The 17,104-nt window shown below is 38.3% G+C and overlaps 1 protein-coding gene across 1 annotated transcript; it reads right to left on the bottom strand.

The window, feature by feature from the left end:
• Window positions 1-997: 997 nt before the first annotated feature.
• On the bottom strand, window positions 998-15,322 carry LOC148846768 (uncharacterized). Its single transcript, XM_088952472.1, has 6 exons — window positions 15,062-15,322; window positions 14,708-14,961; window positions 12,777-13,689; window positions 12,096-12,191; window positions 10,066-10,202; window positions 998-1,421 (listed from the first exon to the last, which is right to left on the bottom strand). The coding sequence occupies exons 1-6, from the start codon at window positions 15,146-15,148 to the stop codon at window positions 1,250-1,252; spliced, it is 1,659 nt and encodes a 552-aa protein (XP_088808598.1). The 5' UTR covers window positions 15,149-15,322; the 3' UTR covers window positions 998-1,249.
• Between the last annotated feature and the right edge of the window lie 1,782 nt (window positions 15,323-17,104).

Below are 17,104 nucleotides of genomic sequence, written 5' to 3'. Positions count from 1 at the left end.
AGCACCACATAAGAAAAAACAGTGCTTCAGGAAACAGTCATCTGTTTGGAACCGTTTTTTCCATAGAAAACGGTGCTCCAAGTCGTGCCTTAGTAAGACATGGTTTGGAGTACTGCTAAATTTGGCGTTTCTTGGAGCTGTAGCTTGTTGCTGCCAATAGGGCAGTAATGTGACACTGGATAATGGGTAGAAGTGCAAAAAATGTTTCTTAGAGCATTAGTACCAAACAGAAAAAGTTGTTGCTCAAGGAAACATCTTAATTGGCAGCAATGATTCCAAACAAAAAATGTATCAGAAAATGGTGCTTCCAACCCACACATCATTGCCTTTCGGTTATCGTCAAGAATTGCAATTATTTGAGACTGAATTAGTTTCAATTACCGCAATGGATCCCAAAATTTATATTTGATATACTGGTAACCACTTGTCCTCTTTCAATTTAGATCAGGTAAGCACAACGTAAGAATGTTTAATAAGCACTTGAATTTTTTTAATACCTTTAGTCCACCCTTGAAAAAAATTAAAACCCACTTTTGACAGTTGTTGCTGATCTTTGGGCACCATCGAAAAAGGCCTGCAAGTCTGCAACAAACGCCAGTTCTATCATGAACATGGGAATCAGGATGAATCAATGGCTGAAAAAGTGCTCCATTTTATTTAGTATTATTAAATTTAAAGGGAAAAAAACACTAAGGGGAATCAATGAAGCATTATTGATAATTGCACAATACCGCTTTTTTTCAGGGTAATTAGATAATTGTTAGGCAAGAACTTCTGATTAATAGAGAACTTTCGCAAAAGCAAGGAACAAATTTTTCATATTTTCATGTTTTGACTTTTGAAGAATGGGTCGTTGGAGCCATCCATCTCTTTCAGGAAGGTGAAAATCCAATTCCCCTGAGATGGAATTGAGCGCTAGATGCACGAAAAAGAAAATAAGGAAAAATAAAATCGTAACCTTACCAAGCAAAAAATGACAGACAAATGGACCGAAGCCTGATCATAAAGTAACGACCGCTTAAAAAAAAAATCACATAGTAACGATACAATGATCACGACGGTACAACTTGAACCCATGTAGTAAACATTAACAAAAAAATAAAGATACAAAAGCAGGAAAAAAAATCTCCCTGTCATCTATTCCAATTGAAATCTTCTCTCTATGGCATCTGCTAAGCAGCTAATCTAAAGGTACAACACGAGTCGGAGAGACAACGAAAGTAAGCGTAGTAATGATGTGGGCCGACTCCTATTCTGTTTTGTCTTCCTCCAGATTCTCATCCTGTGTCCCATCACTACTATGCAGAGGTCTGGTTTCCAATGAGCTCTGAACATCCTTAGATAGAGGAGTGGAAGGTTTTATGAGGGTCAAAGTATCTTCCTTGTCGAACTCCTCACTTGTATCCTCAGAGTACGCATACCTGTCATGCCCATAAGAAACAACATTAAAACTGCCATGTGCATTTTCGAGCAGATAATTCTATGCAGTAAACAAGCTATGATGGCCAGATAACTGTACATTCCCTATAAGAAAAAACAACACCATCATCTTCATCTTTAGTGTAGTGGTGTCAGACACGAAAGGTACGATGGACACTTGCACGGAATATACCATAATACCAACACTTATAAGTCGGTACGCTCTAACAACTAATATTACCAAAAAATATGTGCAAGGCACAATGAAAATTAGACAAGATATAAGTATTCATAAATGAAATTGAGCCCCAGAAACTAGGTATAAACATGACATATCCGTTGACAATCTTGGTTAAGTATATAATCAAAATGGTGAAATAGGATTCCTGTAGCTCATTCCATATAGTATGATGATGACGAGATTTTTTTTTTTTTTTTGTATTGAATCATTGTCTTGTGCTCCCATAGGGGCCGTATTTCATTTTTTTTCCTTGGCATAGCACAGCACCTTTTCAGCAACAATCTTAATAACTCTTCTCAAAGGTGTGGTTGGAGTCGATAGCGGGGCTCGAAACCACATATCTTCTGGGACTACCCAGTTTACGTATCAACCAAGCCACCACTCAGTTGGTATGATGACGATGAGATTTATAAATCAGTTCTCTCTCTCTCTCTTTCTTCGATCTAATTTTTTAGCTTCTGTTCTCTTTTGGTTCCTAGAATACTTTAAAGAAGTCATTTTGAACTAGAAAACAAAATGGTATCAGAGCATGAAGACTATGTTGATAATAATTAGATGTAAAGTTGATTATGGTTAGATCTTAACAGCTAAGTTCTTTTGGTGTTTGTTCTTCCCTTTGCTATCATACAATATTGTTCTTGGTCACTCTTCATTCAGTTTATGTTTGTTTATTTATTTATTTTTTATGTATTCAATCTTTTCCTTGTTAGTCTTGTTAGTTTCATCTCCCTATTTCTAAATTTCTGCCTCCTCTTAGGGTTCCTGTTATCAGATATGGTCTTCACCATAAATAGTAAGTTCCAACTTTACAATGAATAGGAATTACAAGAATTATTTGATTGGTGAAATATAACAGGAATTACTACTGAACAGAACAGAGTGGCAAAACAGAATTCATGTAGCCAACCCCTATAGATTGGGGGGGGGGGGGGGGGGGGGGGGGGCAAGGCTTAGATTATGATGATTATAAATAACAATTTTGTAAATTCTACAAATAGTAATTTTGTTTTCTTAAAATAGCAGTTGTTTGACATCTTTAAATTGCCTAATTTTTAAAAGATTTTTGGAGAATATTTTAGAAAATTTTAATGCTTAGGAATGGTGCCCTAGAGATTTTGCCTAATAATCCAAGAATAAAAAGAGATCTGCCTATGTTACGTACTTGACCAATATGCCAAAAGCCTTAAAGTTGGAATGCAACAAGCCAAGCCATTTAACCTTTAGGATCATAACATACCACCATGCTTCCGCAGCTGATGTCTCAAAAGCTTTACTTTGGGCAGCTCTCAATCTAATGGCAAGCAACCCTCTCCATGACAACTCTCACTCTGGTGATAGGTATCCCTTTCCATGACAGCTCACGCTTAGGCAACAGTTAGCTTTTTTCCCTCTAGCACCTTTCACTCTACTCTACGTAACCCTTTTCATGACAGTAGGGTTGTCAATGGGTTGGGGTCTACCCAACAAAATCGAACTGACTGAACCAATTATATCAGTTCTGGTTCCATGATTTTGCCCCTATCAATAATTGGGTTGAGACTAGTTCTTTCTGTTCCTAAACAATTCAGACCTGAATCAATTATATAGTTAATAATACATAAAGATTCTCCTTTATTTTGTTATATTTTATATCTAAAAGAGTAAATTTCATAAACAGTACATAAGATAATTATGGTTAAAAATACATGTTTTATAAGCATATAAACAGTTTCAAAATGAAGTCCTAAATTGTTTTTTTTTTATCAATAGAAAAGTGATTTTATTAAAATTTGGAATGAAGAAATGATAAATACAACTTCTTAGTCCACTTTGCTATTCCAGATTACAAGGATGCCCAAAACAGTTCTTGCCTCATAGCCCCTTGTTTAGCTAGGGTGTCAGCTAAATCATTTGGACTCCTAACCCATTTAAATTCAGCCACTATTTCTTCTGCAATCGTTTCCACTTTCCTCAGAATATGCTTTAGGGACCAAGGAATACATCTAATGGATTTAGCCCAGGATACGACTACTTGTGAATCTCAATCCACCTCAATCATCCTAAATCCCAGCTGCTTAGCTAACCTGAGGCCTTGCAATAGAGCCATCAGTTCAGCCTTCAAAGAATTTCCAAAGCCAATTGGTCCTCTGAAGATAGCCAAGATTCACTATTCCAGCTACACCTGGGTTTCCAAGAGAGCTCCCATCAAAGTTCAGTTCTACTTTGCTGCCTTCTGGAGGTTTCCAATCTATCCTGATTCTGTCCTATTTTGGTCCAGGCCCTGAAAAATCCATTATTGTCTATCACCTCTTCCAAACTCCGGCTCTTTTCCAAGGAAATTCTACCATTCCTCTTATCTTCTCTTCCCACACCACCTTCCCCCTTTTCTTTGGTTGCCTCAAGAAGTTAGGATTGAAGAGACCCTTCACATCTTGGGGTGGGACCCTCCTGCAGCCAAAAAGAGAACAAAAAATCCCAAATTCTAAGCACAAAAGGATAGGAGAAAAGTAAATGAGATAAAGTCTTGCCATTACCCCTACAAAGGAAGGACATGTGAGGAGAGAGGCAAACAAAAGGCCTTCTTTTCTACAGCATGTTACAAGTATTTACCTTACCAAGAACAATTCCCAACAGAAAGCTTGAATTTTGAGCGGGATAGGCTTACTCCAACTTTCTTTAACTGGGAAAGTCTACCCCTTGAAAGCTATATAAGGTAAGGGATTTAAAGATGGATGAGCAAGTAAAGAAGCCGTCAGGAGAGGCCAACCAAATTCTAGAATCCTCAAGGGAAGGGCCCAAAGAAGCCTGCTTTAAGGTTTCAAGTAGGAGAATCAAAGACAAACATTCATTTTCCCTTAACCCTCTTCTAAACCCCAAATTCCAGTTTAAACCAGTTGGAGAGGGTGTTCCCAGCGTAGAGATGGTCTCTCCTTTGAAACGAGAAATGGAAAAGAGTTCAGGGAATTGGTCTTTAAGTGGACTTGGCCCCATCCATAAGTCCTAGAAACATATTTTGTCACACCTTCCCACATCAAACCTGAGAATTAAGAAAGATTCGGTAGACTTCATGACTTGCTTTCCACGGAGATAGAGGAGGAGCGAGAATTGTTATTATCATCGATAATTATAGGTGCCATGTATAATTGGGTCTTATTGGGTCAGACACAATTGTCCCAATTAATAAAGTTGAAAAACACAAATTCTTGACAATAAAGCCAATTGAAAACAAGAGATAAGAGAAGAGAAGGATAAGAGAAAAAGAAAGAAGAGAAGAGGTGAGATTGGCGACAATGGAATAGTGTTGGCGGCGCCAACATCTATTGATATTTATAGGGCGTCTAAATTAAAAGGGGAGAAAGATCCTTAGGCCCTTGATATAAGCAAAGTACAATAACATAAAATAAAAAGAATTTAAACCAACCAAGCAGACCCTAACAAGACAGAAAATAATAAATGAAATATAAAATAAACTATTTTAACACTCCCCCTCAAGTTGGAGCATAGATGTCAATCATGCCCAACATGTCACACAAATCATTATGCCACACATGTTGAAGACCCTTGGTGAAGATGTCTGCAAGTTGTTCCTCTAAGCTGACATATGGAGTGCATACTTCTCCACTCACAAGTTTTTCTCTAATAAAATGCTTATCCACTTCAATGTGTTTCGTCCTATCATGGAGGACTAGATTAGCAACAATATTGATGGCAGCTTTACTGTCACAATAGAGTGACATGGGGTTGTTGACTGCAAAGCCCAACTCACCTAATAGGATTCTTATCCACACGATTTCAGCAACTCCATGAGACATAGCCCTGTATTCTGCTTTAGCACTGGATCTAGCCACCACACTTTGCTTCTTACTCCTCCAGGTGACCAAGTTACCTCCTACAAAGGTACAATACCCACTGGTAGACTTTCGGTCTTCGATTGCCCCTACTCAATCAACATCAGTATATACTTCCACCTTTCTTCACAAACAGAGTGTGGTCTGACTGGCATTGTTGGAACCCCATCTGTTGAACTACCAAGTGAAACTTACTAAACCAAGCCCGAAGTGATTGTTTCAACCCATATAAAGATATTTTTTAACCTACACACTTTCTGCTCACTGCCTTTGGCACAAAAACCTAGAGGATGGGTCATGTACACTTCCTCTTCTAAGTCACCATTCAAGAAAGCATTCTTAATGTCCAATTGGTGAAGTTCTCAATTAAGATTTGCTGCCAATGAGAGAAGAATCCTGATAGAGTTCATCTTGGCTACTGGAGCAAATGTCTCTACATAGTCCACTCCATATACCTGTGTAAAGCCTTTTGCCACCAGTTTGGCCTTGTACATTTCAACAATTCCATCAGCCTTGTGTTTCACTATGAACACCCACTTGCATCCCACTAGTTTCTTCCCTTCAAGAAGATCCACCAACTCCCAAGTGCCAATTTTGTACAGTGCATCAATTTCTTCCTTCATTGCATCTGTCTATTCAGGTTTGGATAAAACTTCTGCCACATTCTTAGGAATAGGGATACTGTCAACAGACAAGAGAAATGCATGACATGAAGGTGAAATATGGTCATAGGACACAAAGTGAGAGATAGGGTGATTAGTGGTACAGGATCTAATACCCTTTCTCTTGGTAATAGGAACATAAAGAGCATCAATGGTAAGGGAATCAACATTGAGAGGTTCAGGCATATCAATAGGAACAAGTGTACCTAGCGGAGGAAAATGATCTGCCTCCGAAGAATCCGATGATGTTGGTTGCATAGTGTCAAGTTCCACAGTTCTTTAACTCCGTTGGCTTTTGTGGCAGCGAAGAAAGACACAGAATGGAGGATGATCAAGAAGATGAGGTAGTTGAGTCTGAGCCTAGGTGTGTTTCTCCTCAACCCTACTCTCCCCCTGAGGAGAAACCGAGAAGAAAGGTTGATTCTCAAAGAATGATATGTCTACAGAGACAGTATTTGCGAGAGGTGGGATCATAGCAACGATAGCCCTTTTGAGATAAAGGGTAACCAAGAAAAACAAAAGGAATAGCACGAGGATCAAGTTTACCCAGAGTAGGAGATAGGTTATGAACAAAGCAACGACACCCAAAAACACGCATTGGAATGGGGGACAACGGAGTTGAAGGAAACAAAAGTTGATGTTGGGCCTTATACTCTAGTAACCGAGATGGCATATGGTTTCGGAACAACCAAAACTGTTTTGGAACAACATCTATCCAAAACTGTTCTGAACATTCATATGGAGTAATAAGCCACGAGCTACTTCAAGAATGTGACGGTTCTTCCTTTCAGCAACACCGTTTTGCTGGGGTGTCCTAGCACAAGGGCTTCGTTGAAGAGATCCACTCGAAGCAAAGAATTCCATGAGATCACTATGGAAGTATTCCTTTGCATTGTCCGACTAGAAAATATGAATTTCAGTTTCGATGAAATTCAGATCTTTTATTTCTTAAAGGAAAAAAGCATCTACAATATTTACTCAATTGACATGTCTGACACTGCAACTGACTAACTGACAAAAAACTTAAACAACTTTGGAAACACAACTTTTATTGACTCAAAAGAAAGATGACCAAGATGACTGTGCCATAAATAGGCTTGACTCTCACTGGACGAACCCTAGGACTTTGTAGCCACGAGACCGACTTTGTTCTCCAACACGTAGAGACCATCCACCATGTTTCAGGTTTTGGCCTCGTCTTCCTCGAGGCCGAATCCTGAAACAAGCATGAAGATAGAAATAAAACAATTGAGCAGTTCAAGGAATGAATAATACTACTAATGGAAAGCAAATTTATAGGCAATTTAGGAACATGCAACACATTAGAGAAGGTAAGGCCGAGTGGGAGAGATAATGGTTCCTTGGCCGGCTATGGTGGAGAATGAACCATCAGCTCGTCTCACCTTATCTCTCTCAAACAAAAGTTTATATGCCTAAAATAAATTTGACTTAATGGTCATGTGGTTTGAGGCTCCAGAGTCAATTACCCAAGGGGAATCAAATGTATGAGATGACACATGGAAAGCAGTGGCAATGTTACCTAATGTAGACGCAAAGGAGGTAAGAGTAGGACTATAATCCATCTTGAGAAGAGTCCTACCATATAACTCCAAATGGTCACGAAAAGAGTTGATAATCTCTTCCTTAGGGTCAGAACTGGGATGCCTTTCCTGAGTTACCATGGGGCTAGTCTCTTGAGATGTCAATATTAGTTGAGTTATACTTTTTCTGATTCTGCTGAATTGGTTTCTTACCCTGATCAATTGTTGACTTCTAACCCAAATCCTGTGCCTATTTAGGTTTTCCATGGAGATCCCAACATGTATCTCTGGTGTGTCTTGTCTTCTGGGAGTGAATGTACCAAAGTTTACTTTTGTCATATGTTCTCTTCTGATAATCACCCTTCTTAAAGGAACCTTCGATATTAGTATCTGTACTTCCTCGGACAACTAGGGCAATTGGTTCCCCCTCTGTACAATTCATCACACTTTTACTCTCCTTTGACTGGACTAAAGCATAAACCTCTTGAACTGATGGCAAGTCTTTACTTCCCAAGATCTACACCCTGATGGACTCATATGAAGGGATTTAGCCCCAAGTGAAAAGCAAATACTTGCTGTTGAGAGACAAGAGACTTGTATGCCTTTGCATCTTCATCACACTCCCCATTCACATTCTGATAGTGATCCAGTTCTTTCTAGATTGATGTCAGATTTGAATAGTACACCGGAGACTCCTCTCCCCCTGGTTGCAAGTAGAGGATTCAACTTGCAGTTGGTATATCTTGGCATAGTGTCTCTGCTCTAAATAGGTGGACTTTGCTTGTTCCCATATTTCACAAGCAGTTTCAGTCCACATGAATGTCTTTCTTACCTGTGGCATCATAGAAACCAAGAGCCATGACATCATCATACTATTTTCTTGGTTCCACCTATCATATTCAGTACTTCCGTTCTTCGGTTCCTTCACTTTACCGTTGATGTATCATATTTTCCCCCTAGCAATGATGTAGAGTTTTATACCCCTAAACCATTCAAGGTAGTTTAGACTGTCGAAAGGAATAACAGCCATGGGAAAGCTCATATCCATTCCCCCGCTCACTCCATTTTGACTTCCTGAAACCCCCGAAATAGCAGAATTCTCAAAGGACATGATCAAAACAGAATTTCAGTCTCAACATTCAACTTAGGATCCCTCCTTATATTAGGAAAAAAAATTGCTCCACACACAAGTGACCAGTCCACACACTTCGGTTTTGGACTTAATCTGAGCACAAGAACAACACCAGTTTCCAGAAAAAAAGGTATGATCAAACTGATTTTCAGACCTGTACGGGTTAACAGTCCCAGCCTACTAACTTTCCAGAAGGTCTACGAGCATTTATCATTAAGAGAGATCCTTACACACATGAAATCAAGCCAAAAACCAGAGAAAACAGGTCATCCGTGACCTATAGTCACCTTTTCACAGGTACAGGATCACACGATCCAAAACAAAAGATGTATAAACCTCACAAGGGTCTGACGACATTCAGTAGTTCAGATTCATTCGTTTTTTTTTCTCTTGGTACACGACCAAGGAAGGAAAAGAAAGAAAAAAAAAAAAAAAGAGCTGTACCAGTCGCAGATCAGTTTCGATCAACCCAGATTCAGTTCTCTGTTCCACCCAAATTCAGCAAGTTGAGGAAGAGAGAAACTTTATCGATCTGCTCTCACAGTCAATAATCCCGCTCTGATACCATCTTGACAATAAAGCCAATTGAAAATAAGAGAGAAGAGAAGAGGTGAGATTGGTGACAATGGAACAGTGCTGGCGGCGCCAGCATCTATTGATATTTATAGGGCATCTAAATTAAAAGGGGAGAAAGACCCTTATGCCCTTGATATAAGTGAAGTACAATAACAGAAAATAAAAAAAAAATTAAACCAACTAAACAGACCCTAACAAGACAGAAAATAATAAATGAAACATAAAATAAACTATTTTAACACAAATAATTGGTTTGGTTCTAGGTCCCTCATATTGTCCTGATTAATAATCAGAATAGGACCCCTACACCCTGTCACGAACCAGATCCAATCCATTGACAGCCCCATATGACAGTCTTCACTCTACTCCAGGTAGCCCTCTCCACGAAAGCTAACTTTGCTCCAGGTAGCCCTCCTATTAAATTTATCATTCATCTATTACAATCAAAAGAATATCTAGACTCAGTGGGCCCAGTTCTCAAATATAAGTTTGGCTTTTAAGCCAGATTTCTCCTCACCTTGTAACTCCAGCTTTCTCTAATCAAGTTAATAAATGCAGAAGATTAAGAAAAGAAATTATTGGAGGATGGATATTTATCAAAAAAAATGATTGGAGGATGGATATTTATCAAAAAAAAAAGAGTGGATGATGGATTAGGATTTTTTACCGTGTAGAGTTCTGAGATGGAGCCCAAAGCACACAAATGACACAGAGAAGAGAGAAAGATAGAATCTGCCATAAGGCAGGAATGATCCATGCACTCTGCCACCGCTCATTGTATACATCACTTGATTTAAAGTAAAGCTGCAGAAGGGAAAACAATTTCTCGTATTAGTTCCTATTTGGATTTAAAAAATGGTAGGGAGGAAGAGTATTATTAAAAAGACTGATAAAAAAAAGAGTATTATTAAAAAGGGATTCCATAAGAAAAGAATGATGCAGGGGATTAACAAAGGGACTCTAGTACAAGAATGTTGCAGGTCCAATACCCACTTTTCCAACACAAGCAAAAACCAAAATACCGAGCTTATTGAGTACACGCGCACAGACACAACATACACAGAGTAAAAGATAAAAATCTAGCAATGTTTTAGAGCATCAATCATAACCTTTCTGAAAATTTCCATGGATTTCCTTAACAATAAGCACATTCCATCATGTCTAACAGTGCTCCAAAAAGAAGAGAGGCAAGTGACAGAACCTCCATAAATTGCTTAATTTTCTTAAAGTTGTATCTTTTTCGGTGCAGGAAAGGCAACAAGTATTAGCTGAAAGATTTCAGACTCGGCTTCTCCCAGATTTAAAAAAAAAGAGCTAAAGGAAAAAAAATACTAAAATGAAAAGGGGAAAAGGAAATCAGAAAAGTAACAAATAACTACACTTACCAATAAGAAAACTACATTTTTGTTTTGATAAGTCTAAAGCTACATAAATAATTGTCATTACATAAAAAAATAAACTTAAAGGCAAAAACAGCCTCAAATAAAATTAATCAATATCATGGTTTTTTATTCCAACAAGCATTTGTAATTGTAACCAAGTTAAGAAAAAAAGATCTGCATTTTTTTCCAAGACTACAAAACCTTTAATGTCTACGAAGACATTTATAATGTGAAACAAAACCGAAAAGTTTTAAACAAGCCTAGAAAGCTTAAATAAATTCATAATAAGGTTCAAGTAGTAACATCAATGTTTTAAATCTCAGTTTTGTGATGAGAATCTTACTTTTTATCAGATACCAAGTGCACCTCCTTAAGACACTTCATGTGGAACATAAAAAACTGATCAAATAATTGAACTAGGCCATTAATGGTCAGCTACCCAGCTGTAGCTCACTCCATAGCTTAGCAAAAGGTGGTCTACATAGAAAGATTTTGTACAGAAAAATGTTTCACACAAAACATTTTTGCATATTCAGCTTGTTCTTCATATTCTTCTCTTTAGTCATCAGGATAAAATGGAAAGAAATGTATTAGAAGAAAAGACAGAAACATGCCATCTTTATTTACCAAATTATCTGCAGATATGCACCAGTTCTTTTGTCAATACTCAATGATCTTAACTGAAGACACGATGTTGGACACAATAGGCCTTGACTCAGACAGAGAAAAAGAGGCCCACAACCCACAAGAGGTATCACCACTTTTAAACTCTCGTCTCAGCCTTAATTCCAACCATTTGGAGAAGGCTATACAAATTTTATTCCACCATTTTTCTCTATCAAAAGTTATGTTTTATGTCAAAGTAAAAGTTTTAATATCATTTTTTACCACTTTAGACCACATTTTCTTTAGCCTTCCTCTTGCTCTTTTGGAGCCTTCTACTTGCAGAGTCAGTTCTCACCAGTATAGTCACTGGTTGTCTATGCATGTGACTAAGCCATCTCAGTCAAATTTCTACCATCTTATCACTAATTCAAGATGCTCCTAAGCCTCTCTAATGCACTCATTTTTTATGTTATCATGCGACTCATCCATCTCAACATCCCCATATGAGCTACACTCTTCGAAATTGTTTCTTGATTTCCCAGCACTCTGTCCCAAATAGCAATGCTAGTCTTGTAACTGTCTTACAGAAAGAACAGAGGAAATGCACCATTAAATTGTCACAAAACACCTGAAGTAGAATTCACCAGATCACAAGCTAATTTTTCCATATAGAAACAATATGTAATAAGATGCACCAAAGGAATATTACCTCATAGCAGATCCAACCAACAGACACAATAACAGCTACTGCCAGCGCATTGGTGAATTTCCTGTAAATTTCTAATTTGGCCATCATTCGTCTTGCCTGTTACCAACCACAAGCAGAAAACTACCGCATATCAGCTATTCCTCCCCTCAAAAGCTTTAGAAATAAGCTCTCTGCATTTGTTGAAAGCAAATCATATTGATTAAAGAGTTACTCTTCTTTAATGCAAACATACCATGAAATATTTTTGCACACACACCTTCAGTCTAAAAAGCAAATAAGAACATGTTCAAGCTATTCAACCAAAAGCCCAACCAAGGAGATCAGAACAACTGGAATTAATGCAAGTATGCAACAACGATCCAAACCACTAATAAATGTACTTTACAAAATATTGAGTACTTGGTTTTGCATGGAATAAGTCCATTTACCAGATATTGGCAACATTGATTTTTTTTTTTTCATTTTTGAATAAGGAAACATGAAGTCTTATGCTCTACTATATTATATTTTTTTGATAAATGCTCTATCATATCATATCAAGAAATACGTTTCCATTTAAAACATGCAAGCATCTTGATCTTTACTACCATTAGAAAAAAATACTAAGCTTGTTAATATATTATGAAGATGAGTTTGAGAGGAGAATGCACAAAAGATAAATCACAATAGAAGTGTATTTACCTGAAGCTTATTCAGAGTCATGGAGAGAGAAGTAAATATCCAAAGAATGAAGAAAGCATCCAAGATGGCTACAGGAAGAACCAGAAAAAGCTTTGCCTTCCCAGAAAGATCATTTATGGCGCCAACATTCTCTACCAGTTCGAGCACTTCAGATGCTATAAAAAATGTCCCCCCAAGCATAATCACCTTTGATGTCAGACCTCCTAGTGTAGGTCTCACAACTCCATAGCCCATGGAAACCATCAGGATGATAAGACGTGCAACTGTGCGTTTAACAGTCCCAAATGTGACAGCCCATATGGTTATCCCAGTTGGTCTGATTCCTGTCTTGTTGAATTCAGCATACTCAAAGTACCACAATGCCATCTCAAACATACCCAATGCAATCACTAAGGTTATGCAGTTCTGAAGTTGAAGAATTTCTCTCCAAAATCTTGCATATTGAGAGAACCAGAAGATGCCAAGTACTACAAAGGCAAGTGACATGAGCCCATAGAACTTCATCAGTGGTGCCATCCTCCCAGGTAGATATCCAGTAGGGTTTTTCCATATGGTTTTCCCCTCTATAACCAACCCTTTAAGGTTTGGGTCACAATGAATGAAATATAGGTTATACATCCCGGTTTCTGTGATCTGTATGGACTTTAGTTGGAGCGTTGCAACATCTCCATTTAAAGGGACATGAAACACTTGAGGCCAGTTGGCATGTCGGGTTGATGGGCGGTGTATGACATCCCCTTCTGTGCATGCACCAAGCTTAGCAAGATCTGAAGTGCAACAAATAGCCCGTTGACCACCATAGGCTGAACCGCCAATTGTATCTCGATCTTCTACCTCAAAAACAATGGCATGGACCAAGCCAGGTTGGAACTGAGCAGCTTCCTTTGGCCTCCGGAAAGTAATCTTTTCAAAACTGGTTTCAATCAAATCAATACAAGTCAAATAATGAATCATGCAACTACGTCACAACAATAATTTGTGGTACCTTCCTTTTTCTATTGACTAGAACTTGGACTCCATAGATTACCTTTTATTTGCCAAATATAAAGGTAAAGGCTTTCATTTGGTTTTGGAATCCTGCTTTCATTTGAGGAGGCATATAGGAAAAGTAATGGCAACAAATAAAAAAAAAAAAAGCATAAGAAATCTGAAATTTCATTAACTATGCATGATCGATCAAAACTCCACATTATGAGATGGTTCCAGGCCGCATAGTTGAACAATTATGTGGCAAGATAAGTGGGTTCATGACATGTCCATCACCCATTAGTTTTAGAGCAACTGTGCTTCAACCTTGAAATCTGTACATCAACAGAATTCAATCAACACAACTACCGTTTCTTCTGTTTCTTTGGTAACGTTTTTTTCATTTGAGAGAAATGGGGAGAGCAATTCTGTGCCGTGACTAAGCTATCCTGCTATGAACGAAAATCATAACAAGATGTTTCTACTTTCACTTTAGTTTCACCATTGAGAAATGTAACCAGAAAGCAATAAACCAACGCATTCCCCCACATTATGTGCCGTCACTAAGCCAGGCTGGCAGCTATGACTTGAATCAAAACATGATCTCAGAAGGCTTCCCCCACATTCTTTCAACCATCTGAGGTCCTACAAATCTATATTACGCAACTTGACACAATAACCAACTAAACAAAGCAATTCCCCAGAACAACTAAACAAAGCAATTCCTCAGAACAACTACACAAATCCAGATCCACCATCACAGACCCTGCATTGCACTAAATTCCCACAAATCACAACCGAACAACCACTAAAACCCTACATTGCAATAAGAAACCCAACATTCAAAAGCATAGCTCTCCATTAGCCAAAACGGAGATCGAATCGCTTACCGATTACATCCAAAGCACCGAATTAACAAGAACCTAAATCAGACTAGTGGAAGACAAGATATGATCATATAATACCGTATATAAGAATCTCCATTTCCGTAGTTTGAGCTCTCGTTTTTGTTTGGTACCGAAGAATACAGACCCTCGCTGCCTGCATGGACGACAAAAGCATTTCCCTTGCTGATGAATCTCTCTCCAGCGTAATCGTGCACAGAAGCGTTGGCGCTCAGAACCCAAAGAAGCATTACTAAGAGAGATATGATGAGCCCCCTCTGCGCCACCATTGCTTGCAGAGAGAGAGAATAGTGGATCTGTGCTCGGACTGTGCCCTGAAAGCCGATCTAAGTCATATAACCAAGGAGTTCATCCAGTGTGGTCAAATTAACCCAACTGAGTTTACATAGTCAGTGCATAGTTTGGCTAACGTACCCCACACGCAAACTTTGCATCCAAGTATCCCGCCGTGTATTGCGAACATCTCTCCATGATAAATATCAGAAATGACGATGTCACCATCGGAAGACCTTCTTAATACACGGTGGGAAGAGAACTTACGGGGGACAATCTTGTGGGGGCTGATCTAGTGAGTAGTAACGCTGAAAAAGCGTTATTATTTACTAGATCTAGTCAAGGATTCTCTGCAATTTCAGCTGGGACGGCCCCCCCTCACAGAATTGTGAATTTGTACACAATGGATCTCCTTATTTGGCTATGATAAACGTGGACAGGAGATCCGCACTCGAATTTGTGATGATGTGATCTCCTAACAAGGTTCCAACATGATCACGTCCTCCCAACAGCAATTGTGAATTTGGAACCCTCCATAACTCCATCTGACAAACAGAGCAGATTACAAAACTTTTTGGGCTTGGGCCAGGACTGGGTTCAGCCCAGGTTGTACTTAAACCTTCCATGTAAGGCTTTAAATGGATCATTGGATCGAATGTAATTAATATTGGAATTCGTTTCTATTAATTTTTATAGGAAAATTGTCAAAAACTCAACATGAGTTTTCCACATTTCTCACTCACCACAACATTTCAAAATGTTTAAAACTCACCATGTCACTAACTTGGCGTTAAAGAGACTAAGGGCTGTTAATATATTATCATTTTAATCTTCATAGAAAAATATAAAATATATACATATATTTTAATATTTAGATATGAAAAAAAGGAAAAGGTTCAAAAAATATTTTTAAATATAAAATACATAAAAAAAAAGAAATTACAAAAAATATAAAAATTTATAGAAAGTGCATACAAAATAAAAAATATATTTTCAAATTATAGAAACTATAGAAATTGAAAAACAAAATAAAAAATAAAAATTGTAGAAAAAACACCAAAAATTGACCAAATTTATATTGAATTTGGATATTATTTTTTTGTTAATAAATTAAACTAAAAACTAAAATATTATTACTTTATTAACAAAATGAACTAGAATACAAATTTTGTTTGTAAATCCGAGTATGAAAAAAATAAAAAACTGATAACCAATCAACCGATATTGATTCAAATCCATCGTGGTGTTTTTGATTGGTTAAAGTTTTTCAAGTGTGGCCACAGAAATTGAGCAAAGTTGTTTTTCCACAGTCAAGTCAAGACTTTTATGAGGATTGGTATCTTTCCTTTAGCAGATTGGTTGATAATCCATAACTTTCTCCTTTTTTATTGTGTCAATTCCTTAAACTATTCTGGGCCTCTGGCTGATACTGATGGTAATATCTTGTATTCTGAGCAATTTTTTAATGAAATCTACAAACCTATCTAGGGATTGCATACAAGAGTATATCAATTGAACTCCTTAAATACAGATGGTACCTAGAGTCTAGAGATGTGATTTCACAAGTCATATATATGGGTTCGACTATGATGCTGGAAGGATATGGTACCAAAAAATCTTATAACCAATCAATGAGTATCACAAAAAGTAAGGGCTAATTTGAGTTCAGTCCCCTCAGAATTCTTAGTGCATACGTACAAGGGCCTCGGGACGAGTACACGAAGTGACTATAAGAGCCCCCTGCCCCCCGACAACGGAGGTATGCAAACTTTGCGCTATCTGGTATTACCTTGCTTTTGAAGGATTCTAACTTGAGCTTCGGATCCTCTACACCGGGTTCCCCCCGGAGCTTTCCTATCTCTTCCGTTTCAGGATCCCTGCTACCCCGTTCGGAAGTAAGGCAGCGGACAGCTAAGACCAGCCGGATCACGCTCCATCAATTGGCGCCGTCTGTGGGAAAACGCTTCAAAAATCCTCCCTCCAAACTTTGATACCCCCTTTTTTCTTCAAAAAACCCAACACTCATGGCCTCCTCCAGCAACACCGGACGTGGCACGGAGACAAACGCCACCGGGGAGCAACTTCAGGTCCCCGTAGTGTGCGTTGGACAGTTCACCATCCCCCTTTCGGCGGATGGGATCCCCATCCTGAACACGCCACAAGCAGTGGCACCCGTAAACCTTC

This window comes from Nelumbo lutea, chromosome 6 (genome assembly GCF_056320005.1).
Source record: "Nelumbo lutea isolate HS-2025 chromosome 6, American lotus-T2T, whole genome shotgun sequence".
NCBI classification, from domain to species: Eukaryota; Viridiplantae; Streptophyta; class Magnoliopsida; order Proteales; family Nelumbonaceae; genus Nelumbo; species Nelumbo lutea.
This window is presented reverse-complemented; position numbering and strand designations above follow the sequence as displayed.